At 44.6% G+C, this 27,816-nt stretch overlaps 1 protein-coding gene across 11 annotated transcripts in view; it reads right to left on the bottom strand.

Moving 5' to 3' along the window:
* The window catches only part of NOL10 (nucleolar protein 10), a 119,425-nt gene that overhangs the window by 57,037 nt on the left and 34,572 nt on the right, over window positions 1-27,816 (bottom strand). For all 11 annotated transcript variants that reach the window (XR_001715130.4, XM_525686.8, XM_016947059.4 and 8 more), the window contains 2 exons: window positions 27,118-27,184; window positions 16,965-17,017 (listed from right to left, as the gene is read on the bottom strand). Coding sequence is in view for 10 of the 11 variants with exons in the window: in XM_525686.8 (XP_525686.2) it covers window positions 16,965-17,017; window positions 27,118-27,184 (120 nt within the window). In the remaining variant the exon portion in view is untranslated. The remainder of the gene's footprint in view (window positions 1-16,964; window positions 17,018-27,117; window positions 27,185-27,816) is intronic.

Raw genomic sequence — 27,816 nt, 5'->3', positions numbered from 1 at the left:
ACTGGGATTACAGGCATGAACCACCACGCCCAGCTTAATGACTTAATTTTATCCAAATACTCTTTGCCACGGACCCCGTGAATTCTTCATTACAAGAAATCAGCTGAACATGAGAAATGACTGAATGAGTATATCCATTCTACATAAATGCCTTACAATATCATTCCTAGGACTTTTGTTGCTCAAGAAACTAGTGTTCGGAGAGAATAAGTAACTCATTCAAGGTCACAACATTTATAAATGGCAATGCTGGTATTCAAACTTGGGTCCAACCAATTCCAAAGTCTAAGTTATTTCTACTATGCAATGTGGAAGGAAGAAATGCTTTTTAGATCCAGCTGTCACCAACTTGCAATTTGACCTTAAACAATAACTTGCAGCTGGACGCGGTGGCTCACGCCTATAATCCCAGCACTTTGGGAGGCTGAGGTGGGCGGATCATGAGGTCAGGAGATTGAGACCATCCTGGCTAACACAGTGAAACCCCGTCTCTACCAAAAATACAAAAAATTAGTCAGGCGTGGTGGCGGGTGCCTGTAGTCCCAGCTACTTGGGAGGCTGAGGCAGGAGAATGGCGTGAACCCGGGAGGCGAAGCTTGCCGTGAGCCGAGATCGTGCCGCTGCCCTCCAGCCTGGGCGAAAGAGCAAGACACTGTCTCAGGAAAAACAAAACAAAAAAAAACAAAAACTTGCTTCCTCAGCTACAAATTAAGGGCTGGACTAGATGACCTTGGAGATCCCTTCTAGCTCTGATGGTCTATGCTCCAAAGCTTCCCCTTTCCTTTAAAGCACACTGATAAATCCTTTAGTGTGGACAAGATTTGAGCAACGACTTTCCCGTTTACATTCTGTCTGGAACATCGTTTGTATGCTGATAAATTCCCTAGGGAAGAGTTTTCTTTTCATCTGACACTACCTTCCCAAACAAAGAGAATGTGTTGCTACTGGTACTATAAAAGAGCAATTTCTGGCAAAATTACATCTGTCACTATGTCTAATAGAGCTCTGCTTAAATGTGCACTTTAGATGAAAGTGTGATCTATCATTTTTAGGATTCTACACGGACACTAACAGATTCAGGGCCATTTCAACATATACTAATGGGGCAAAGAGATCTCTTACTGGGGACTTCTCCAGAATATCAATTTAGTAAACATAAATGATCCTACATTGTTGGCTATGAACTGAAATACATCAGCTGGACCAGTCGTGGTCCTGATTCAAACCCAAATCTTAGGGAATGACATGTACAGCACTCCCAGCAACTCCAGTTAAAAGCATGGGGAGAAAAACTAAAGGCATTCTTTTCAATCTTTAAAACATACAATAAGGCTGTCGTACTCTAGATGCAAAGCCAACTTCTGCACAAATTCCAAAAAAATTAAGACAAAAGCTAAATGCCCTTGCTTTCATATTCTCCTTTTGGATTTTTATAGGAAAAAAAGTTTAATTAACCTATCTTCTTAACAGAATCACTATTAAATCTTTTGGACAAGGTATTACTTTTAAAAATTTGTTGGCACTCCCAAACACAACGATTGCATCATACCACCATTCTCAGATGTGGCTGACGAGAAGGCACTGTCAGAGCCAAAGAACTGATGCTAATCCTACTGTATGAAAATTATACTCTGGCACACATGAACCATGTTCTCCCTGTTTTTTTTTTTTTAGATGGAGTTTCGCTCTTGTTTGTCCAGGCTGGAGTGCAATGGCGCGACCTCAGCTCACTGCAACCTCTGCCTCCCAGGTTCAAGCGATTCTCTTGCCTCAGCCTCCCCAGTAGCTGGGATTACAGGCATGTGCCACCACACCCGGCTAATTTTGTATTTTTAGTAGAGACGGGGTTTCTCCATGTTGGTCAGGCTGGTCTCAAACTCCCGACCTCAGGTGATTTGCCCGCCTCGGCCTCCCAGAGTGCCTTTCTATATTTTAATAGTAGTAGCAGAAAAGGGCAAATGCAAAATTTCAATCTGGAATTAAGTACAGTCAAGAAGCACTGCAAACCAGCCATGGTCAAAGTACACAACCATTATCGAAGACGCTCCAAATTGCAGTAATCGGGTCACTCTCACTTGTGTGCTCATTGATTTTTCCACACCCATTAAGTGAGGGCCTACAGTATGATAGGAACTGCTTTAGGTGCTGAGGATATAACAGGGAAAAAGACAAAATAATGCCCTCGCATTCATGTCTTACATTACAATGGGGAAATATAGACATAAAGAAGTAAATAAACGAAGAGAAAATATTTTAGGGCTCACGAGCCATATGGTCTCTGTCGCAGCTACTCAACTTTGCCATTATAGTCAGAAAGTTGCATAGATAATACATAAATGAATGGGCTGTGTTTCAATAAAACTTTATTTACAAAAACAGACAGCTGGTGTGTAGTTTCCCAAACCCCAGTCCAGAGTACACCCTGCAAGATCATCTGATTCTCATTCTACAGGACCTATTTTACAACTTTGCAAATTGTAGGTAACTGGAAGCAATGCAAAATAATTGTCTATAACATGCAAATGAATTATGTCTGGTGGACAGTTTATACCTTTGGAAAAGGCCCCAAATAGTCCAAAATAGACCATTTTCTGTCTACTTGCACATTCCCAATTCAATATCATGTAAATTTGTCCTTTTTACACTTTTCCTTTTAAAAGTTAAATTAAAATTTTACCTTTTGATTTAACCATGGGCCTGGTTCCCTCATTTAATTTACAGGTTAAATTAAAATGTGAAATTTTTAAATTTTTAAATATTATTTAAAAAAATAATAGAAACAGTGTCTTGGTTATGTTGCCCAGGCTAGTCTGAAACTCCTGGGCTCAAGTGATCCTTCGGCCTTAGCCTCCTAAAGTGCTGGGATTACAGGTGTGAGGCACTGCACTAGGCCTAAATTAAAATTTTAACATGTATTTATTTCATATCTATATGAGAATCATGATTTCATGTTTTGGGGAAGTTATCTTTTAGCAGTTTTGGAGGTCTCACTAAGATACCTGATGGACTCACCTGACAGAACCAGGAAAACTTCCTCATCAGAGTGTAACATACTTGGGCTCCTGAAATCCAAGTACAGTTGTCCTTGGCTCGCGGGGTGAATCCAAATGAACAGCAGAACTTGGCTGTCTTTCTTTTTTATTTTACTTATTTATTCCGTTATTTTTTTGAGACAAGGTCTCACCATGTTGCCCAAGCTGGATTTGAACTGGGCTCAAGTGATTCTCCACTCCTGAGTAGTTGGGATTACAGGTGGGTACCACTGCAAAAGGCTCTAATTTTAAATTTCTTATCTAATAATGCTTATGTAATATATAATTGATATATTAATTATATATTAAGGTATCATAACATTGGTATTAATTATATATTGATATATTATTAATATACAGCCCATAAGTTATTCCCCACTTATGGTGACAGTGGCTGGGGATTTGGTTTAACAGCCCATAAGTTATTCCCCATTTATGGTGGCAGTGGCTGAGGATTTGGTTTAACAGTCTGACCATTTGGTGATCTTTGTAAATAGATTAATGCTTAATAGAGATCTGTTCTCTGTTGAGTGAGAAGAAAACAGAATCTGATTCTTTAGTCTCTTTCTGCTTTTCTATTATGTAAGACTTTTCAAGTTGTAAGCAAAATAATGAGCCACTGGAAGGTTTTAAGCAGAAGAGTAACACAATCTGATTTATATTTGTTTTGTTTATATGTATGTGTATGTGTGTGTGTGTGTGTGTGTGTGTGTGTGTATATATATATATTATTATTATTTTAAGCAACAGGGTCTTGCTCTGTCACCCAGGCTGGAGTGCAGTAGCATGGTCATAGCTTATTGTAGCCTCAAACTCCTGGGCTCAAGGGATCCTCCTGCCTCAGCATCCCAAGTAGCTGGAACTATAGACACATGTCACCACACCTGGTTAATTTTTAAAACTTTTTGTGGAAATGGGGTCTCACTATGTTGCCCAGGCTGGTTTCAAACTCCTAGGCTCAAGCAATCCTCTTGCCTCAGCCACCCAAAGCACTGGTATTACAGGTGTGACCAACCGCACTGGGCCTGTTTTGTTTATATTTTTAATATTTTAAATCAGTCTGGCTGTTACATGGAAAATAGGTTACAAGAGAGACAAAAGCAGAAGCAGAAAGATCAGTTACCCAGTATTACAGTAATCCAGAGGCCTGATGGAAGGGAAGCACTGAGAAACGGCTGGATGTGGAACAAAATCTGCAAACAGCTGATGGACTGGATGAAGAGGCATGAAGTGGAGAGGAGAGGAAACAAGGATGGCTCCTGTGCTCTAAGCCTAGACAGCCGAGTGAGCAACAACAAGGCTTCAGCTGAAATGGAGACCCTGGCAGGTGGGGTGCAGGTGGGGAGCTGGATCAGAAGTTCTGATGTAGACACATTAAACAGGATGTGCTATTAGACATCCAACTGGAGAAGCCGAGTAGACTGGTGGATATGTACCTCTGTAGCTCAGAGGGAAGGCTGGAGAGGGAAAATTGGACATCATTAACACAGCTGTTATATAAAGCCTAGTTATATAAAGCCTAGGCATAAACAAGCTCCCTGGGAGAGAATATAAATAAAGAAGAGACAAGGACTAAGTCCTAGCGCTCACTAACATTCAGAGGTCAGGGGAGAGAGGCAAGATCCGAAGTCTAGGACGTTATCAGCAGGAGGAGGAGCCAGTGAAGACTGAAAAGAGATAACTAGATGAAAGAAGGAATCCCAGGAGAATGTGGCCTTCTAGAAGCTGGACACAGAGTTTTAAGGAGGCCTGGTCAACTGTGTTTCTAAATACCATTTGGAGATAAAGTAAAATGATCTGCATATGAGATGTATGTTCAAGGAGAAAGGGAGGATGACTGTACACATGTCTGTCCGGGAAAAGCAATACGGGCTGAGTAGCCTGTTTCTAAAATGCTTGAGATCAGAAGGATTTTAAATTTTTGATTTTTTTTTTTTTGGCTTTTGGAACATTTGTATAAAAATAATGAGATATCTTGGGATGAGACCCAAGTCTAAACATGAAATTCATTTATGCTTCATATACACTTTATACACACAGACTGAAGGTAATTTTATACCTTTAAACATTTTATATTTTTAATAATTTTTGGCAGGAAACAGACTTTAGGTTAAGTCTCATGTTTGGATTTTCCACTTGTGGAGTCATGTTGGCACTCAAAAGAGTTTTAAATTTTGGAGCGTCTGCATTTCAGATTTTTGGATTATAGAGGCTCAACCTCTATGTTCTCTATCGGCCAACATTCTCTCTGCTGTTCTCTTTTGTTTCCAGAGATTGTGGGACAAATATGGTCATTCACTGTTTTGCCCCAGATATGTGCTATGATCATAAGGCAAAGAAAACACCAAGTCTCCAACCCTGAAATTCAAATTTAAGATGAAGGTGGGGGAGATTTTTACAAATCTATATATAATATCTACACAGAAGAAGGGGGCTGATAAAATATCTACATAAAAAAGAGACTGATACAAAGTGCCTGACCCTTGACTTAGGGAAAATGCTTAGGAAGCCACTGAACCCTGCTGCCTTCCTTCACAGCGCTTAGTCACAGATCTGTTTATCATCACCCCCTCACCTAGATTGTAAGCTCACAAGGGCGGTGAGTGTACAATAGAGAACATGTTGGTTTTCTTCACCAGCATATTCCTGCAGCCTAGTACCATACTCAATATATCCTTACTGAACAAATACAAGCACTTGTTGGTCTCCTACATTTACTTTTATAATATAGGAAGACAAAATAAAAATATTAATAGACAAAATAGCAAAACACTCATCCATCTAGGAATTTCATGTATTTTTTATTTTTTTTAAGAGAGTCTGTGTCACCCAGGCTGGAGTGCAGTGGCACGACCTCGGCTCACCGTAACCTCTGTCTGCCAGACTCAAGTTATTCTCATGCCTCAGCCTCCCAAGTAGCTGGGATTACAGGCGCGTGCCAAAGCATGCTCAGCTATTTTTTTGTATTTTAGTAGAGACGGGGTTTCGCCTTGTTGGCCAGGCTAGTCTCAAGCTCCTGGCCTCAAGTGATCTACCCGCCTCGGCCTCCCAAAGTGCTGGGATTACAGGCATGAGCCACCATGCCTGGCCCATCCAGGAATTTTTGACACTTATTTTCAAGATACTGTCAAATCTACTGTTAAGCTAAAACAACATATACTCTGGATAGCTGATAAAATATGGCATCTTTGGCCGGGCACAGTGGCTTACACCTGTAATCCCAATCCCAACACTCTAAGAGGTCGAGACGGGAAGACTGCTTGAGCCCAGGAGTTGGAGACCAGCCTGGGCAACATAGTGAAACCCTGTCTCTACAAAAAACCAAAAAACAAACAAACAAACAAAAACCAAACAAAATTAGCTGGGCATGGTGGCATATACCTGTAGTCCCAGATACTCAGGAGGCTGAGGTAGGAAAATCACCTGAGCCCAGAAAGTTGTGACGCTGCAGTGAGCCATGATCACACCAATGCACTCCACCCTGGGAGACAGAGTGTGACCTTCAATCAAAGAAAAAAAAAAGTATCTTCTTAATGAAGCTGAGGAGTAAGGCTGTGTTCTTAAGACTTTGGAAAATTACGCCAAAACACACCAGAACAGTAATGTTTCAAATACTGAACTTGAAAAAAGATGCCATCTATATAGGAAGAAGATCACATAGCGATGATTAAAAAGTATCCATAAGTACCTCTCTAACAGACAAGAGTCATTGACATAGTCATGGAGTTTAGAACTAGACTAACAAATTCAATTCACCACAGACAGAAGTTAAAATTGTTTGCACCTAAATTTGTTTTTGTCACAAAACCCTTAGAGGCTGGGTGTGGTAGCTCACGCCTGTAATCCTAGCACCTTGGGAGGCCCAGATGGGTGGATCACTTGAGGCCAGGAATTCAAGACCAGCCTGGCCAACACAGCAAAACCCCATCTCTACTAAAAATACAAAAATTAGTCAGGTGTGGTGGTGCGTACCTGTAATCCCAGCTACTTGAGAGGCTGAGGTAAGAGAATCGCTTGACCCAGGAGATGGAGGTTGATTGTGCTACTGCACTCTAATCTGGGCCACGGAGCAAGACACTGTCTCAAAAAAAAAAAAAAAACACACTAAAACCAAAAACCCTTACAGAAAAAAACCTGAGAAAAAGACTATAATATCTATTTGTATTTCTTCATTGAGCAAGAAAAAAATCTGCCAGACTGCAAATATTCATATATTTACTAGAAAAATGTCCATGCCATTTCCCTAAAACTGACTTCCCAAAGCTATAATGATTTCAAAAGCATCTCCCTGACAACCCCTAAAATTCTGCAGCACCTACTGCCTTGCCATCTTTACAGGTGCAGGAGCACAGATGTCTGCCCTAGCCCAGTGACTGAAGCCCTGAGGAGATACCAGTGTTGAACCCCGTGATGGTGTCAGAAGGCCTCACCTCTGCGGGAAGTGTGCTACCTACTCAGCTGAGAGACTTAGAAACATTCACTAAACAACCTTTTATTACATTCCAAAAAATGTGGCTTCTAATTGTGCATTTCCTTTGGTTTGCATGCCTCTGTGAAGTTGTGTTGTATGTATTTTTGAGGTCTTATGCTTCTTAACACATAGTCTCCTCTATTTGCAAAGACAGTTTTGTGGGTTTATGAACTGCTGGATAAGTTCCAGTGCTATTCTGAACAGACGCAGAAGCACTAGTGCAAGTTAGAAGGGTTCTTCATGTTTTTAACACTGCCTCATTTGCAGGCTCCAAGAGTACTTTCCAAATTTTAAATTAAATGGTAAATGTTAAAATATTTAATCAGTGTTTTATTTTAAATAGTCAAAATATTTTAATAGAAATAATATAGGAGTTTCTTAAGAAAATGTTTGAAAATAAAATAACTGGCCAGGTGCAGTGACTCACACCTGTAATCCCAACACTTTGGGAGGCCAATGTGGGAGGATCGCTTGAGGCCAGGAGTTTGAGACCAGCCTTGGCAACACAGCGAGATCCTCTCTCTACAAAAAAACAGCATAAAAATTAGCTGGGCTTGGTGGCACATGCCTGTAGTCCTACCTATTCACAAAGCTGAGGCGGGAGGATGCTAGAGCCCCAAAGGATGAAGTTGCAGTGAGTTATGATCACGTCACTGCACTCCAGACAGGGTGACAGAGCGAGACCCTGTCTCATTCAAAAATATAACATAACATAACATAACATAACATAACAGTACCTAACTGCCATTCTTGAAAGCTGGGTGCAGTAATGTATTTATTCTTTATAACATCTTAAATAGTGACATTAAAAAAAGAAAAAAACAAAAACAAAGCACATACCCTTATAGCTGAATTCCCTTTTTTTTTTTTTTCAAGATAGAGTCTCACCCTGTCACCCAGGCTGGAGTGCAATGGCATGATTTTGGCTCACTGCAAACTCCGCTTCCCAGGTTCAAGCAATTCTCCTGCCTCAGCCTCCCAAGTAGCTGGGATTACAGGTGCCCACAATGACCCCCGGCTAATTTTTTGTCCTTTAGTAGAGACGGGATTTCACCATGTTGGCCAGGTTGGTCTCGAACTCCTGAACTCGTGATCCACCCGCCTTGGCCTCCCAAAGTGCTGGGATTACAGGCGTTTGAGCCACCGCGCCTGGCCTTTTTTTTTTTTTTTTGGGACAGAGTCTTGCTCCGTTGCCCAGGCTGGAGTGCACCGGTGTGGTCTCGGCTCACTGCACCCTCTGCCTTCCAGGTTCAAGCGATTCTCCTGCCTCAGCCTCCTGAGTAGTTGGGACTATAGGCACGCACCACCATGCCTGGTTAATTTTTGTACTTTCAGTAGAGATGGGGTTTCACTATGTTTGCTAGGCTGGTCTCAAACTCCTGCCCTTAAGTGATCTGCCCATCTCAGCCTCCCAAAGTGCTAGGATTACAGGCGTGAGCCACCATGCCTGGCCAACTGAATTACTTTTATTCTTCTAAATCAAACAGCTTGGGCCGGGTGCGGTGGCTCACGCCTGTAATCCCAGCACTTTGGGAGGCCGAGGCAGGCGGATCACAAGGTCAGGAGATCAAGACTATCCTGGCTAACACAGTGAAATCCCGTCTCTACTAAAAATACAAAAAATTAGCTGGGCGTGGCAGTGTGTGCCTGTAGTCCCAGCTCCTGGGGAGGCTGAGACAGGAGAATGGCGTGAAGCCGGGAGGCGGAGCTTGCAGTGAGCCGAGATCCTGCCATTGCACTCCAGCCTGGGTGACAGAGCGAGACTCCATCTAAATCAAACAGCTTCCCAAACAAATAGTTTTCCTCCTACATTTTTCCTCAAGTTTACACATCCACATTACCAAGCAGCAAGCAATCACTTGCACCCCAACCACCACCACCAAGCAATGAGTGGCTGCAGGAGTGCCCTGATATGCTAGGGGCTCGGAACTCAGGAGCATTTCCAACAGAAACACCATTAAGCAGAAAGGCTGGGTTTTGGGTTGGGTGCCATAGGGGACTTGGATTCCCTCTGAAGTCTACATAGTTGCCAAAGATGTTAATTATAAAGAACTAACCTAAGATTAAATTATGTTTCAGAGGAAAAACCAAGCTTGAAAAATTATTCTTGGCATTAATCTCTGAAGCTGCAGATGAATTAGACCCTGGAGAAAACAAACAAACAAAACAATAGAACCTGGTCTCTGAGAGAATTTAAAAAAAATAAAATAAAAAAATAAGGAAAGAACTGAGAAAATGGGACAGGGGCTGGAGACAACCCATTTGGTCTCAAAGGACAAGCTGGCTACAGAGATATCTAAGTGCCAGAAGGTGGTGTATCAGAAACTGCATTAGTTTATAAAAATTTCAATTACTCAAGAAAGACGATATCAGATAGAAAGGCAAAAATTAACAAGCTAAAAGAACACTAAGTTGCCTTCATCTTCAATATGCCCCAAAGAGGGATGGAAAAAGTTTTCAAACCTGATTTATAAGATGTTAATACAAATCACAGTCCAGGCCTCCTAAACTTGGCATGGATCATACATTAAACACATATTTCTTTGGTTCTATAGGCCTCAAATGAACCTTCTTGCCAAACGTCAGCTTGGTAAGTTTGATAAAATCTTATGAAAAATGGCAGGCTTTCAGACCCCTGGGCTCTCCCTTTGCTTTGAAGGAGTACTACAAAGAGCAGTTTCCAAGTAAAGACAAGTGGTGCTATAAAATATCACTCAGTACTGTGGGAGGGAGCAGGGCAGAAAGGTAGGTCAGAAAGGAACACTGAAGTCCAAGTTTCAGCATAATGCTTCGCTTAGCAAAAGCAACTTCTGCTCACACTGTCCCCATATGCAGCTCACCTAGTAGAGGGCTCTCTGGATGTTTTTTTCACAGCTTTCTGTTAAATCTCAGGTAGAAAGCTGAAACTAAAAAGGTCTTATAAGATAAGCTAACATTTGTCAAGAAGGCAATTTCTCATCACCTGGCTATCATCCAGCCCCTCACACTTCACACTTCATACTTCTTCTCATCACCAGCCCCTCATACTCATGCTAATTAAAGTCACCATTACTTGGAACAAAAACGCCCACCCTAAGAAACTGATCCAGAGAATCAGAAGTAAACTATGGGTCTCTTACAGTTCTAAGATAATAGACATGTCATAAACCAGCCAATGACATATAATAGAGGCAACTAAAAATGTTTTAGGTAATTGCAGTACCTTAGAATTAATATGTCCAGGACTCATATTCACAGAAGGACTGTGTGGTAGATAGAGCTCCCTCTCCCCTCTCCCCTCTCCCCTCTTTCCACGGTCTCCCTCTGATGCCGAGCCGAAGCTGGACGGTACTGCTGCCATCTCAGCTCACTGCAACCTCCCTGCCCGATTCTCCTGCCTCAGCCTGCCGAGTGCCTGCGATTGCAGGCGTGCGCCGCCACGCCTGACTGGTTTTCGTATTTTTTTGGTGGAGACGGGGTTTCGATGTGTCGGCTGGGCTGGTCTCCAGCTCCTAACCGCAAGTGATCCGCCAGCCTCGGCCTCCCGAGGTGCCGGGATTGCAGACGGAGTCTCGTTAACTCAGTGCTCAATGGCGCCCAGGCTGGAGTGCAGTGGCGTGATCTCGGCTCGCTACAACCACCTCCCAGCCGCCTGCCTTGGCCTCCCTAAGTGCCGAGATTGCAGCCTCTGCCTGGCAGCCACCCCGTCTGGGAAGTGAGGAGCGTCTCCGCCTGACTGCCCATCGTCTGGGATGTGAGGAGCCCCTCTGCCTGGCTGCCCAGTCTGGAAAGTGAGGAGCGTCTCTGCCCGGCCGCCATCCCATCTAGGAAGTGAGGAGCGCCTCTTCCCGGCCGCCATCACATCTGGGAAGTGAGGAGCGTCTCTGCCCGGCCGCCCATCGTCTGAGATGTGGGGAGCACCTCTGCCCTGCCGCCCCGTCCGGGATGTGAGGAGTGTCTCTGCCCGGCCGCCCTGTCTGAGAAGTAAGGAGACCCTCTGCCTGGCAACCGCCCCGTCTGAGAAATGAGGAGCCCCTCCGCCCGGCAGCCACCCCGTCTGAGAAGTGAGGAGCGTCCTCCCTCCTCGTCTGGGAGGGAGGTGGGGGGGTCAGCCCCCCGCCCGGCCAGCCGCCCCGTCCGGGAGGTGAGGGGCACCTCTGCCCGGCCGCCCCTACCGGGAAGTGAGGAGCCCCTCTGCCCAGCCAGCCGCCTCGTCCGGGAGGGAGGTGGGGGGGTCAGCCCCCCGCCTGGCCAGCCGCCCCGTCCGGGAGGCGAGGGGTGCCTCTGCCCGGCCGCCCCTACTGGGAAGTGAGGAGCCCCTCTGCCCGGCCAGCCGCCCCGTCCGGGAGGGAGGTGGGGGGGTCAGCCCCCCTCCCGGCCAGCTGCCCCATCTGGGAGGGAGGTGGGGGGGTCAGCCCCCCGCCCGGCCAGCCGCCCTGTCCGGGAGGGAGGTGGGGGGATCAGCCCCCCGCCTGGCCAGCCGCCCCGTCTGGGAGGGAGGTGGGGGGATCAGCCCCCTGCCCGGCCAGCCGCCCTGTCCAGGAGGTGGGGGGGGGCGCCTCTGCCCGGCCGCCCCTACTGGGAAGTGAGGAGCCCCTCTGCCCGGCCAGCCGCTCTGTCTGGGAGGGAGGTGGGGGGGTCAGCCCCCGGCCCGGCCAGCCGCCCCATCCGGGAGGGAGGTGGGGGGGTTAGCCCCCCGCCTGGCCAGCCGCCCCATCCGGGAGGTGAGGGGCGCCTCTGCCCGGCCGCCCCTTCTGGGAAGTGAGGAGCCCCTCTGCCCGGCCGCCCCTTCTGGGAAGTGAGGAGCCCCTCTGCCAGGCCAGCCGCCCCGTCCGGGAGGGAGGTGGGGGGGTCAGCCCCCCGCCCGGCCAGCCGCCCCGTCCGGGAGGGAGGTGGGGGGGTCAGCCCCCCGCCCGGCCAGCCGCCCCGTCCGGGAGGGAGGTGGGGGGGTCAGCCCCCCGCCCGGCCAGCCGCCCCGTCCGGGAGGGAGGTGGGGGGGTCAGCCCCCCGCCCGGCCAGCCGCCCCGTCCGGGAGGGAGGTGGGGGGGTCAGCCCCCCGCCCGGCCAGCCGCCCCGTCCGGGAGGGAGGTGGGGGGGTCAGCCCCCCGCCCGGCCAGCCGCCCTGTCCGGGAGGTGAGGGGCGCCTCTGCCCGGCCGCCCCTACCGGGAAGTGAGGAGCCCCTCTGCCCGGCCAGCCGCCCCCTCCGGGAGGGAGGTGGGGGGGTCAGCCCCCCGCCAGGCCAGCCACCCCGTCGGGGAAGTGAGGGGCGCCTCTGCCCGGCCGCCCCTACTGGGAAGTGAGGAGCCCCTCTGCCCGGCCAGCCGCCCTGTCCGGGAGGGAGGTGGGGGGTCAGCCCCCCACCCGGCCAGCCGCCCCGTCCGGGAGGTGAGGGGCGCTTCTGCCCGGCCGCCCCTACTGGGAAGTGAGGAGCTCCTCTGCCCGGCCACCACCCCATCTGGGAGGTGTACTCAACAGCTCATTGAGAACGGGCCATGAAGACAATGGCGGTTTTGTGGAATAGAAAGGGGGGAAAGGTGGGGAAAAGATTGAGAAATCGGATGGTTGCTGTGTCTGTGTAGAAAGAGGTAGACATGGGAGACTTTTCATTTTGTTCTGTACTAAGAAAAATTCTTCTGCCTTGGGATCCTGTTGATCTGTGACCTTACCCCCAACCCTGTGCTCTCTGAAACATGTGCTGTATCCACTCAGGGTTGAATGGATTAAGGGCGGTGCAAGATGTGCTTTGTTAAACAGATGCTTGAAGGCAGCATGTTCGTTAAGAGTCATCACCACTCCTTAATCTCAAGTACCCAGGGACACAAACACTGCGGAAGGCCGCAGGGTCCTCTGCCTAGGAAAACCAGAGAACTTTGTTCACTTGTTTATCTGCTGACCTTCCCTCCACTATTGTCCTGTGACCCTGCCAAATCCCCCTCTGCGAGAAACACCCAAGAATGATCAATAAAAAAGAAAAGAAAAAAAAAAAAAAAAAAAAGACTACTTTAAAAAAAAAAAAGAATTAATATGTCCAAGGTTAACTGAAGAAACCAGGAACCAATTTGTATATAAAATACAACTTTGGGGCTCATGCCTGTAATCCCAGCACTTTGGGAGGCTGAGGCGGTGGATCACTTGAGGCTAGGAGTTCAAGACCAGTCTGGCCAATATGGTGAAACCCCATCTCTACTAAAAACACAAAAATTAGGGCCAGGTGCGGTGGCTCATGCCTGTAATCCCAGCACTTCAGGAGGCCGAGGCAGGTGGATCACATGAGGTCAGGAGTTTGAGATCAGCCTGACCAACATGGTGAAACCCCATCTCTACTAAAAATACAAAAATACAAAAAAAAAAAAAAAAAAATTAGCTGGGTGTGGTGGCACATGCCTGTAATTCCAGCTCCTCAGGAGGCTGAGGCAGAAGAATTGCTTGAATCTGGGAGGTGGAGGCTGCAGTGAGCCGAGATTGTGCCACTGCACTCCAGCCTAGGCAACAAAAACTCCGTCTCAAAAAAAAAAATTAAAGCTTAAAAAAAAAATACAACTTCACACACATAACATTACAAATATAACTAAAAAACAATACATCCAAATATTAATGGTAGTTATAGTATTATCAAGAGGGAATAGCTGGTTTTTATTTTCATATACTTTGTAACCCACTTAGAATAAATAGGAATACGCATACATTGTTTGCATGAACAAAAAAGCTGTTTTGCTTTCTTTAAAAGGTCATTTTATAAAATGCAGAAAATACCAAAGGGAAAATAATGTTTAATATTCTCCTGCCTCTTCCTGGACTCAGAATGACATAGTTACCTGCACATTTGCCCAAGCAAAAACCGGGGTGTCATCCTTGGTCCTTTCCTATTCCTTACTTCCCACACTCATCAATTTCAAGTCTCAACCATAACAACCCTTTCAATTCTATCCCCATGGCCACCATCCTCACACAGGCTTGTAAGGTGGCCTCACTGCAACCATCTTCAGGACTGCCCCTCCCCACCTCTCCACAACGCGGCTCTCCAGCCCACATCTCCTCCTCTACTAGGCAGACCTCCTGAAGCAGCACTCCACACTGAGAGTGCTTTTCACCTGCCCACTAGTTGATTCTATCTACTTTTGACATGCGGAAGGGATCTAAGATCCAAGGCATGGACAGGCACTTGCTGTCCATGTTGCTGTAGTGATCAAAATACAATAAGCACTTCTAAGAGGAAGATGAAAGAGACCTTTCTCATGATGAAAAGGTTAGGGGCAAGCTGATTTATTCTGCCTCTCCTGACAATGTTCCCCAAAGGGGCACAAACTGGGAGAAAACTACGTAACGCTGGTCTGAGGGCAGCATTCTTGTGATCTATACAGCTCTCTATCAATGAACACCTCTGAGACATGCCACCGGGCAATTCAAGGATGAATCGTCTGCAAGTACTGCCTACCAGATTAGACTTCTCTCACATTATCCCAGAACCCCAAAGAGCCACAACTACTAGAAAGGGAGCCTGGCACAGGTAATGCAGGTGCCATCATCTCTCCTGTGGGCTGCCACAGCCTGTGCTTTTTGCGTCCAAATTAGAGCCTGTTTAATGCATTCCCCTGTGGCAGCAAAAGTAATCTTTTCAGAACACAGGTCTGATCCTATCCCCCCGCTTACAACTCTTGTCAGGACTCCCTGCCCTACATCCCCACAGCCAGCTCACAAGGCCCCTCCTAACCTGGCTTTCTGCCTGCCCCCACAGGCTCGAATGCTCAGCCATGGGAGGTACTTGCTCCCGCAGCTCTGCACCGACTCTACTGTCAAGATCCGATCTACTGTCCAACCTGGGAAAGTCGACTGAAAAGGAAAAAAAAACCCTTCTCCCACTGGGCACCTCACTCCACCCCACCCCTTCACCCAGTCTACGCAGCTATCCTTCGGTCCCTCCTTCAAAGTCTCTCCCTCTGGGAAGTATTCCCTGAGTGCCAACCACACTTCTCATCAGCTCCTGGGCCCTCAGTGGGTACAGGGTCTCTCCTACGTGCTCCCACCACAGTACCCTGGTAGCACTCCTCACACTGAATGGCAACTGCCTACTTTCTTGTTGGATTCCCAACAGTAACTCCTCAAAGTGAAGGGCAGTACCCTGGATGCTGTAATACTGCCAGCATACAGCATCGTTCCCAACACACAGTTGATGTAGTCCATAATATTTATTAACAAGTGAATACAAGGAAAGATGGATAAGTTGACAGGAATATGAATGCAGTATCTGCGAGAGTCCAGGGGAAAAGGAACAAATGGTAACTTAGGAAAACCAAAATGCTTCCTGTTTGAAAGGCCTTCATTTCACTACCAACCAAACGAAATATCTCTAAGTGCTTTCAACAACACGTCAGTATCCCGAAACCACAGAGTCAACAGCAAGCAGCATGCTTTTTTTGTGTGTGAAAATACATAACTGAGCAATTTTAAAAGGACTATCATAGACAGGAACAATTTTCATACCTGGAAGATGATAGTGGTTACAGAGAGTTCACCTCCCTCAGATTCTGATCTTCAGTACCCCTCACTCTACTCTCTTCTCAAATCTCAGGTAAGGGAGATGTCTGCTGAGTATAAAGTAATCTAATGCCAACTTTATACTATGTGTTTTTCTGCTTATGAAATCGTATTTCCTTGTTTTGTTTTTTACTATAAACTTAAAGGGAAGGGTGGGGAGCTTCTGGCTATTTAAGAGAAGAATTATTTAAGGAGGGAAAAAAAAGGTTTTTTTGGCAAACTACATGTCATCCCTGATCAGGATGATCTATGATAATTTATATATGTAACTTATTTTAAAAGAAACAAACTATAGTGAGATGACTTGAAGAGTAATAGACTTTTCAGAATTAGACCTCTGGATCACTAACAGCTGAAAGTTTAAGATTCTGAAATACTTGGAAACAAAAAATAAATGTAAATCAGAAGAATAAATACTAATTTATAATGTCTATTTTAACATGATATTAAACAGTTCCCATAAAAGAATGTTTGAGCATGAATTGACTGGCTCCAGAAAGCAAATTCAACCCAAAAGTGAGTCCACTGTGTCTAATGTACACAGCCACATGTAGACCCAGGTTCCTCAATACATCCAATTTAAAAAGTATCTTTGGCCGGGAGTGGTGGCTCACACCTGTAATCCCAGCACTTTGGGAGGCCCAGGCAGGAGGATCACTTGAGGTCATGAGTTCAAGACCATCCCAGCCAACATGGCAAAACCCCGTCTCTACCAAAAATACAAAAATTAGCCAGGTGTGGTAGCGCACACCTGTAATCCCAGCTACAGGAGGCTGAGGTAGGAGAATCACTTGAACCCAGGAGGCAGAGGTTGCAGTGGGCTGAGGCTGCACCACTGCACCCCAGCATCACTGATCGCCAGACTCCGTCTCAAAAAATTAAATAAATAATAAAAAGTATCTTTGCTTGTCCTGTTTTTACTGAAACTCCTCTTTGTATTACTTACTGGAATGTAATAGATGCCCATCTTGGGGGTTTCATTGGCCGTCAGAAGCATGCCTAAAAATAAATACAATGAAAAAGGTCAACGCATAGGAAAAAGAAAGTACCCTTTTCTATTTGCTTTCCATTCTGAAATGCCTGAGGAACTTCTGTTAGTCAGTGAACCAAAGTATAGTATTTCCCACAAAATGTCACAGCAAATTCCTAACTTTTACAAAACAAATTCGAATTTTCCAGAACAAATTTGCTTTGCTTTTGCAAAGCAAATTCCTAACTTTTACAAAACTGACTGCAAAACACAATGTCTACATTTTGTTATCATCTACACCAGAAAGTCCTAGAGGGACTCTAACAGCCCTGACTACAGCACAGTCACTCCCTCACAGGGAATTATAACAGACTGAACCAACAGGGTGGTTAATAACTGAGTCTCCTTGGGATCAGCATATAAGAAAGCAAAACTGAAGAAAGAGATAACTTTCCGGCATTCAATAAAGGATTCTCTATAACCCCAGGAGCAACCTATAAATACATTATTATTTGGTACTAAACTACTTAGTATCAAAGTATTCAAATATCTCGGTTTTGTTCCCTTTTCTCTGCCATTTTTGCAACATACTCCTTCCCCAAGTGTTCTGAAGCAGCTCCAACATGGCAATATGCAAACATCAAAACTCCTCAGATCCCCTGCTCCAGACCACTGCACTTTAAATAAAACTGAAACCAGCAAGCCTTTGACCAGTCCTTCATAACCATCTAGGCACTTTCACATATACTATCTTAGTGAACATACAACAACCCTCTAAAAGAAGATGTATCATCAGCCCTATTTTATTGATCAGAAAATAAAGCTCAGAGGGACTGATGCCCCAGTCGTGAGAGAATGTTAAAGTTAAAGTCAAACTCAAGAGCGTCTGTTTTTAAATAAAGACTTCTACAGATCAGCTAAATAAGAATTCATTTTAAAAATCTATTTGTAAGATACAAGAGGAATCCACAGAGGGAAGACATTTAGATTATCAGATCACATAATGATAAATGAATATACCAAATGTTAAGGGCAATGATTAGATTCTGTTTTTAAAAATATTTTTTGCTGCCTTTCCTTTTATTAACACAAAAGTTTGTAAAAGTGATGATATTTGACTCTATTACAGAAATGAGATGTTGAGTGAATAGAGTCAATTACCACTCAAGCAGGAACTCAATACTATCTTTTTTTTTTTTTTTTTTTTTTTGAGACAGAGTCTTGCTCTGTTGCCCAGGCTGGAGTGCAGTGGCGCAGTCTTGGCTCACTGCAAGCTCCACCTCCTGGGTTCACGTCATTCTCCTGCCTCAGCCTCCCGAGTAGCTGGGACTACAGGCGGCCACCACTACGCCTGGCTAATTTTTTGTATTTTTAGTAGAGGGGGGTTTCACCGTGTTAGCCAGGACGGTCTCAATCTCCTGACCTCATGATCCGCCCGCCTTGGCCTCCCAACATGCTGGGATTACAGGCATGAGCCACCGCATCCGGCCTCGATACTATCTTACCAAAACCACGTCTTGCCAATAACTCAGAAGTGTGAGCTAGCCCTGAACTGGGACCAACAGGTCACCAAAAATATATGCACACAAAACACACAGACACACATACACACACACACACACACACCCCGTAAAAACATCTAAAAGCACCTAATGAAGTCTAAAAAAGCAAGAATAATGTCTAAATTAAACCAAAACAAAGTCGGAGCTGTTTTTCATAGCTTGTAACTCTTGTAGAATCTTTCATCTTAGCCTTCCAAACAATGTTCACCGAGGTCATGATGGACAGAAACAGCCTCTACTGATTGTGCTTCCTAGGTCTCCACTAACAACACTGCTGAAAGATCTCCAGGAGCCTTTGGACATAATTAAAGCAGTTCTGGAGACAGAAGCCACATCTTCACAACCAAAAGGAAGGTTCCTAATAAAGACCTCTCCTAAGCCTTCTCCACTGGCTCAACCCTGAACACTCAACAATGAACATTCCACAATGAAATACAACACCACCTACCAAACAAACCACGGAAAGGGCTCTAATGTAATTACACAAAAAAATTCAGACTGGACACAGCTAGACTGTTTTCTAAAAATGGAGGAGGATCTCACATAACCACATACGGCTAATGATACAAGCAGGTCTACTACCAAACTCAAGTGAGGAGGGTCAGGGCTGAAAGCAATTATGAATGAGAAAAAGAACATCATAGAGCCCAAAGAGTATGAGCAGCTTCTAACAGGCAGAAACAGAAAAATAAACCTGTGAAAGAAAGCCTTAGTTCAGCAGAAATTAAGATGATCAAGGCAGGAGAAGAGAAGAGCATGAGCATCGCGCCAGGCAAGTCACATTCTCAGCAAGTTACCTCCCTTGCTCAGGGCCACCACATAGCTAGTAAGTAGAGCCACTGACAGTCTACCAATTCCAAGGCTCATAACATGGGACTCTGACACTTCATCAACTAAGGTAAAATTAAAAGACCTCCTGCATGATCAAGTAAGAAACCATTTTTAAAAAGTCAGTATGAATACCACATGGCAACGTGAAAGATGTGTTTAATATAACATCAAACTGAAAAGCAAGAGATAACCATAAGTTAAAACATATGAACACAGGATTAATATGGTTTCACCCATGAAGACAGTAATAGTACGTGATAGTACGTGTAAAGAGATTATGGCATTGAGGACTTTTTTCCTTTAAATTTATTTTAATGTAGTTTATCCACAATAAAACTATACATTTTTAAAGGAAGGAAAAGATATCACACCTGGAGTCAAAAGAACACATTTCCAATATGACCCAGTACACTATAGTGTATAGTATGCAGTGCACTGTATGCTGTAATAATACAATAAAAGAGAAATTGACAAAATAGTGCCCTCCCCAGAAACATGCACAAATCAGTACTCATCTGCATGTGCTCTGGGGACTACAGGACTCACTGAAGTTCACAACACAAACACAGTGCTCTACAGCTGCTCAAAGTGTGTCCCCAGTGACAGACTGCAAACTGTTACCAGGCCAGGAAATAAGTGCAGAAATTGAAAAGAAGCATTTAGAAACCTGCAATTCAACACTGCAGTGACAACCAAATGTGTGATCATTTTCCTAGTAATTCATTTGTATTGTCTTCTACAGATGTATCAACGTGCAGTGGATTAGAAAATTCAAAACAAAACAAAAAACCAAAATCCTGGTCCTTCACCACACATGTTGGGAAGTGCTGCGCAAAAACATATGGCATCAGTCACCACCTTGAACAGCTCAGAGGAGACAGGCTGTGCACACAGAACTGTGCCAAAGAGGACTGGCAGGGGCGCTCCTGCCCTATTTAGAACCTCAGATGAAAGTATGGGGCATTTAAGTTTACTATACAAGGCACCAAAGATATTTATAGATGGCTCCAACAGTTTTCCATGTATTTAGAAGGCACTGACGGAATAAAAGGCTATTTCACACTTATCAGCACAGGTAGTCTTCAACAGTCCTGTAAGGCAGGTGAGAATTCCGAGGTTGGGTAATTTCTACCACTATTAAGCCTGAATTGGGTCTTTCTTGAGCCCAGTGCCCCTGTTCTTTTCTCTCTACCATGGTTCTGAAACCACCGATGCTGATTCCACAGGTCTGGAGTGGGACTCAAGACACACGTAAGCTTTACAAGCTCCCCGTGTCATGAATCTGATGCACACCCAAGTCATAGAGCCGTGCTGTCTCTTCAAGTGCCCTGACCGGCATGGAGCAGCTGCTCACTGTGCAGGTGGCCGATGAGCCATAGGAGCAGGGCCCTGAACAAGGCAGGAAGGCAGAACCATTTCCCAATATACTGAGCAGGCTTGGTATAAGAAAAATATTACAAAACCATAATCATGATTATGCTTCAATTACTCCAAAATGAGTAAGTGAAAAGAAAAAAGAAAGACAGTTTCAGCTTTTCTAAACTATGATTAAGCCCACAATGATTAAGCACCAGACACAAAGAGTTGAACGGGAGGAAAAGGTGTGGGAAAGCAAGGAAAAGCGGAGCGCAATCATCCGCCACACTCAGATCCAAGCCACAAAGAAGGGGCGCCTACGGGTCTTGTTCTGCCTGCTCTCTTATGAAATAAATTATTTGGCTAGCTTTTCTATTCTTGATTAACCTCTTACGAGTTATTAGATAGTAACAGTCATTCCTTTGTCCAAAACATCATGCTTAAAGTTGCTGGTTTGCAAGAAACTGTACTTTGTAATGACGACATCACTTAACAATGGGATCAACCTTACCCCTCTCCAATACTGCAATGACCTGGAGACCCCAGCAGCCTGCACATTACTCTTGCCCCAAATTTAATCTAAACTTAATTAAGTCTTTAGACTTAACTTCTGTTTTAGAAAAAATACACGGTAGAGGATCAAGTTAAACAACATCATGAGAAAAAAAAAATGACATAAATCGAGGATGAAGGATATTCTGAGACCACTGGCCTGATCTTTGAAAAGTCAACGTCATGGAGAAGAAAAGAAAAAGATGTGGGGGACTATCTTCCCCCACATTCTATTCTTTCAATGTGGATTGAAAGAAACTAAAGATATACAACAGCGAAATATAACACACAACCTCAATTATATCCTGGTTCAAAGAACCACAAAAAAACAAACAAAAAAACCACACCTAACTAAAAAAGGGCATATGGGGAACAATTAGGAAAACCTGAAAATGGACGGGATGTAAGATAATATTAGAAAAGGGCTGCCATTTTTATTAGGCACAATAAGGGACCTAATAATTTCAACGATTTTCAGGAGATCAATGCCACCCTCGGTGCAGGTGAGTGCCACCATGTCTGCAGCTGGCTTTCGAGTGATTCCACAAAGAAACCACAACAACCATAGAAGCACAGAGATAAATAAATCAATTATGGTGAAGACAACAATAACAAACATTGAGGACAGAATACAAAGATGTTCATTCTACCAGTTTTTCAACTTTTCTGTATGTTTGAATTTTTTTTTTTTTTTTTTTAGACAGAGTCTTGCTCTGTCGCCCAGGCTGGAGAGCAGTGGCATGATCTCGGCTCATTGCAACCTCCGCCTCCTGGTTTCAAGCAATTCTCCTGCCTCAGCCTCCTGAGTAGCTGGGATTACAGGCACCTGCCACCACGCTCAGCTAAGTTTGTATTTTTGGTAGAGACAGGGTTTCACCATGTTGGCCAGGCTAGTCTCGAACTCCTGACCTCAAGTGATCTGCCTGCCTCGGCCTCCCAAAGTACTAGGACTACAGGCATGAGACACTGCGCCTGGCCTGAAATTCTTCATAATTAAATAGTGTGGATAAAGTGACCATTTTTGTTTATATTAGTAATATGGACCAGGGGTCAGCAAACTGTCCCTGTAAAGGGCCAGGCAGTACACACTTCAGGCTTTGCAGCCCACCTGGTCACTGTTAAACTACTCACCTCTGCCACAGTGCTGCAAAAGCCACATGGACAATGTATAAACGAACAAGGGTGGCTGTGCACATAAAACTTTATGCTGAAAGACACTGAAATCTGAATTTCAGTCACAAAAATTTGAATTTCCATGTCATAAAATATTACTCTTCTTAGATTTTTTTTTCCAACCATTTAAAAATGTAAAACCCATTTTAACTCAAAGGCTGCAAATTACCAAGTGGTGGACTGGATTTGGCCTATAGGTCAGTTTGCCAAATAGACTTTTTAAAATGCTACTCATTAAGAATGTTTTCTGACCAAATTGTCAAACATTTCTTCATAAATATTACTTTAATAAGTAACTATTAAAATCACTGTGCTATAAATGCTTCTACAATTAAAATGTTAGCAAGATAATTTTTTTTTTTAGGTCTTGCTTTGTCACCCAGGCAAGAGTACAGTTAGTTTCAAGATCACAGCTCACTATAAACTCAAACTCCTGGGCTCAAGCGATCCTCCTGCTTCAGCCCTCAAGAGTATCTGGGACTACAGGCGTGTGCCACTGCTTCCTGCTAATTTTTTTTATTTTTAGTAGAGACAGGGTCTTGCTGTGTTGACAAGGCTGGTCTTGAACTCCTGGCCTCAAGTGATCCTCCTGCCTCAGGATTATAGGCATGATGGGATTACAGGCGTGAGCCACTGAGCTAGGCCACAACAATCTTCATTAAATAAGTGTTCTGGGCATTTTTCCCAGAGAGAAACACTTTTAAATTTCATTTAAAAGCATGCTTATTTTTACAATTTTTATGCCATTTTAAATGACAAATCATTTAAATTTTTATCGTGAGGCCAGGGGAGAGCCGGCTTGATGGTGCGTATCTGTAGCCTCAGCTACTCAGGAGGCCTAGGCAGGATCGCTGGAGCCCAGGGGTTCAAGGCTGCAGTCAGCTATAATTGTGCCACTACACTCTAACTTAGGCGACAAAGTGAACCCCTGTCTCTGAAAAAATAAATAAATACAGACCAGGCGAAAAAACAAAATCAGCATTCCAGAGATGCTTAGTTGAATTATCAGCACCCTCTCAATCCATTTTAAGTCTCTTCCTCAGCAGTTACCTGGGTAACAACATGCACTGCTAACATCAGCCTCCCTCTTCTCCTTGTCCTTGTGATTCCAACCACTGTCATCAGTGGTGGCATTTCAAGAATGGGTTCCTCAACAGTCTGAGCCTGAGTATTTCTCAGAAAGAGGCTTCTTTGCCAGTAGTCACACCCTTTGTGGGTTAATAGATCTTTACAGCCATTAAAGGTGGGGGAAGAGATGCACAAAAACTGACCTGAGAAATCAAGTTGCCCACAAGAGTCCACCCTCCAGCCCTGCCTCCTGGAGAAGCTGTTTAGGCACACAGCCTGCGGGGGCCAACAGATTGGCACTCATTTCAGCAGGTTATCTCTTTGGGCTTCTATATTCTTGGTTACAATGGAAAAACTGAGGCAGCCTACCAGGCTCAACAATCCCCGCTACACTGGGCCAGGCACAAGCACTACTAAACCTTACCAGCATCCTCAAGGGTCGAAGCTCTCCCAGTTTAGACCAGCACTGTCCAATGGAAAGAGCATGTGAACCACATATGTGATTTTAAAATTTTTAGTAGCCACATTTTTAAAAATGGTAAAATTAATTTTAATATATTTTACTAATCCAACATGTCTAAAATATTTTCATTTCAACATGTAATTAATAGAAAATTATTAATGATCTATTTTACATCCTTTTTTCGTAGAATGTCTTTTAAATCCAATGTATATTTTATACTCACAGTACATGTCAATGCCCACGAGTGGCTAGTGGCTACCAAACTGTACAGCCCAAGGTGAGACTCTTTCTCTCCCCACTCTCTGTGCCCTTCAAACTGTCACTCCCCCAGTCGCACTATCCCTGCTCATCACCCTTGCCCCAACCTCAGCTCCACCTGATTTACTCACTTACCTACTTAGCCCAGACCCTGATGTAGGTCATTTCAATACCCTAACTAGGACCCAGCATCCTCAGCTGCAATCTATTCCTGAACTCACCAGAATTTCACTTTACTCCCATGATTATAATAAAATTCTCTCAACTATCACAGATGAAATGCAAATTATAAAGTCCAGGGTTTCTCATCTTTCTTGGGAGAGCAGTGTGCAATTAGAAACAGCATGGGCAGCTGGGCGCGGTGGCTCACGCCTGTAATCCCAGCACTTAGGGAGGCTGAGGCGGGCAGATCACGAGGTCAGGAGTTCAAGACCAGCCTGACCAACATGGTGAAACCCTGTCTCTACTAAAAATACAAATATTAGCCGGGCGTGGTGGCAGGCACCTGTAATCCCAGCTACTCAGGAGGCTGAGGCAGGAGAATCACTTGAATCCGGGAGGGGGAGGTTGAAGTGAGCTGAGATTGCGCCACTGCACTCCAGCCTGGGGGACAGAGGGAGACTCTGTCTCAAAAAAAAAAAAGAAAAAGAAAAAAGAAAAAACAGCATGGGCACCAGAAACAGGAAGGCTGGGTTCTAACTGAGGCTCTGCCACACACCAGCTGGGTGACCAACCCTGAATGAATTACCCAATTTTTCTGACCCCTTAAGAGGTAAGAAAAAAACGGAAAGAAAGAAAAAAGAAAAAAAAAAGCCATGGACCACTGACTACACAGTTATAAAAGATTAAATAAGTTTATATTACAGCATCCATCATCCAGATTGATAACAGCAGCATGCAATCAATCTTAGTTCTTTCCTTCCTGCCCCAACTTCTGTAATCCTTAGTAGTTGCTAAGCAGTGCCCACTGAATCTCTTCCATACTTCAAAAACCGTGGGGCCTGGCACTGTCGTTCTGTCCATTCCCATCCAGTTTCTCAGCTGGCTCCTCCCCCTCATTCTCCCAAATGAACCAGCTCCTGCTCACTTCTTATCTCACTCCCAGCTTTCCCTATCAGTAATCTCATTCATTCCCACCACTTCTGGGATAATCGCAAAACTTTCTATCTACAGACCTGCTTACCCCAAGACCACATTTTCTACTGGACGCCAGACATGCCTCCCAAGCACAAGTCTGCGGATCAGTTCAGGGCTTGCTGCCTAAGAATCCATTGGGAAGTATGTTAAAAATACACATTTCTGGCCAGGCGCGGTGGCTCACATCTGTAATCTCAGCATTTTGGGAAGTGGAGGCAGGCGGATCACTTGAGGTCAGGAGTTTAAGACCAGCCTGGCCAACATGGTGAAACCCCGTTTCTACTAAAAATACAAAAATCAGCCAGGCGTGGTGGTGCGTGCCTGTAGTCCCATCTACTCAGGAGGCTGAGGCATGAGAATCGCTTGAACCCAGGAGAAGAGGTTGCAATGAGCAGAGATTGTGCCACTGCACTCCAGCCTGGGTGACAGAGCGAGACTCCAACTCAAAAAAAAAGAAAACCACACATTTCTAAGCCCTTTCCATAGACACTATGAGTGAGTACACCTAGTATAAGGTCAAGGGAGCTGCACCTTTAAAGCTGTGCAGATGATTTTGATGGGAAGCCAGACAGTGCCAGATACTGCCACTGTCCTGTCACCTCCTAATCCTCACACGTTAGAAAAAGAAGCCATAATCTTTCCAAACTTGCTCTCTCACCTGTGCTCCCCATCTCAGCTCAGAATATCAGTTACTTCCGAGGCACTTTTGTTCAAAACCAATCTACCCTTTGCACAGTGGGTAGACCTGCCTCTGAAAGCACAGTCGGAACAAGTCCTCTCTGACAGCACACGGAGCCCAAGACATTCAGCACATCATGCCCAACCCTCTACCACCCGCCACTCTCTGCCTCCTACTTCAGCCTTCCCAGAGCCACCACAGCTCAGGCACAGGACACTCCTCCCCACCCCAACCAAGCCCTCTGTGCCCATCCTTTTTGGTCATCTTGGACTGCTCTCCCATGAGAATTACCTCAGCCCCCCAACTCCACCTAACCAAATCTCACTCGGCACTCCAGCTCAACGCAAAGCAAAATCTTCTCACTGCTCCGCTCTCGGTGGTCACAGGGTAAAAGCTCTCTCTCTCCAGCAAGCTGTCAAAGTACTCTTTGCACAAACGTGATAGGAGTTCTCACGCTCTGCCTTACTTCTCTCTATCAGGATTATCTGGGTACCTCTGCCCTCAGAGTAGAAACTATTCTCATTTTTCTCCCATACTCTGAAATTCTTCACAGATTTGCCTTGAATGCACTGTTAAATTTTGAAACCTAACATGTAAATTGCTGAATAGCATACAACTTAGAATTTACAAAACCTATGGCTTCATGAGCCATCTGTGTATTATCAGGCAATCTAGCTTTCTCCAAATCTCTACCCTCAATTTCCACACACTATTACTAATCACATAAAAGAGCTAAAGAGCACACTAAAATAGCACTTCACCTGCCTCCTACCTGTATGCTGTTACCACGTTCCACTAATAGCTGGGCGGGCTGAGCACTGAGTCATTAAGAGTGCCATTTTCTGAATCATCCACACCACTTCCTGCTCTTAATTCTTCTAAGTAAGTTAAATATCCAAGAATTGTGCTGACAAAACCAAATTCTATCTTATGAAATAAAATGGGTTTAAAACCTAAAAAAGTATAGCCTTTTTATTTGTCTCACTGAACGTTCACTACAGAATGCATCTTTTTATTTGTCTCACTGAACGTTCACTACAGAATGCATACCTGAGTTGGGGTAGAGACAAACATCATTAAGGTCGTGCTCTGGCTCCAAGGAAGTAAATATTTTTCCCTAAAAATAGCAAGCAGAAACGAAGTATTAAAAGTTAAAGAACAACAACTTTGGCAATGTCAAACTGAAGCTGTAACTCAACCATCTACTCCTATGTAAAGAAATAAAATAGCCTACTTCAAATACAAAATTTAAATTCTTAAAAATCTTAGAGAATTTATCTTATCAATTTATCAAAAAATCCCATTTTATAGATGAAGAAACAGGCCTAAGGAGGAGAAGTGACCTGTCCAAAAAAAAGAAAAATTACAACATTTTAAAGATAATGTCAACATGGCAAGAAAAGATGAAGTTTGAATTATGCATCAACTTTAAAAAAAAGTCTCTCATAATCTGTGAAGTGTACCCAGCTTAACTTGTATTGAAAGAAATCGGAAGACAGCTGGGAGCAGTGGCTCACACCTGTAATACCAGCACTTTGGGAGGCTGAGGCGTGGAGATCACTTGAGGTCAGGAGTTTAAGACCAGCCTGACCAACATGGTGAAACTCCGACTCTACTAAAAACACAAAAATTAGCCGGGCGTCGTGGCCTGCAACCGTAATCCCAGCTACTAGGGAGGCTGAGGCAAAACTGCTTGAACCCAGGAGGCGGAGGTTGTAGTCAGCCAAGATAGCACCACTGCAATCCAGC

The sequence above is a fragment of the Pan troglodytes genome, chromosome 12, assembly GCF_028858775.2.
Source record: "Pan troglodytes isolate AG18354 chromosome 12, NHGRI_mPanTro3-v2.0_pri, whole genome shotgun sequence".
Taxonomy (NCBI): domain Eukaryota; kingdom Metazoa; phylum Chordata; class Mammalia; order Primates; family Hominidae; genus Pan; species Pan troglodytes.
This window is presented reverse-complemented; position numbering and strand designations above follow the sequence as displayed.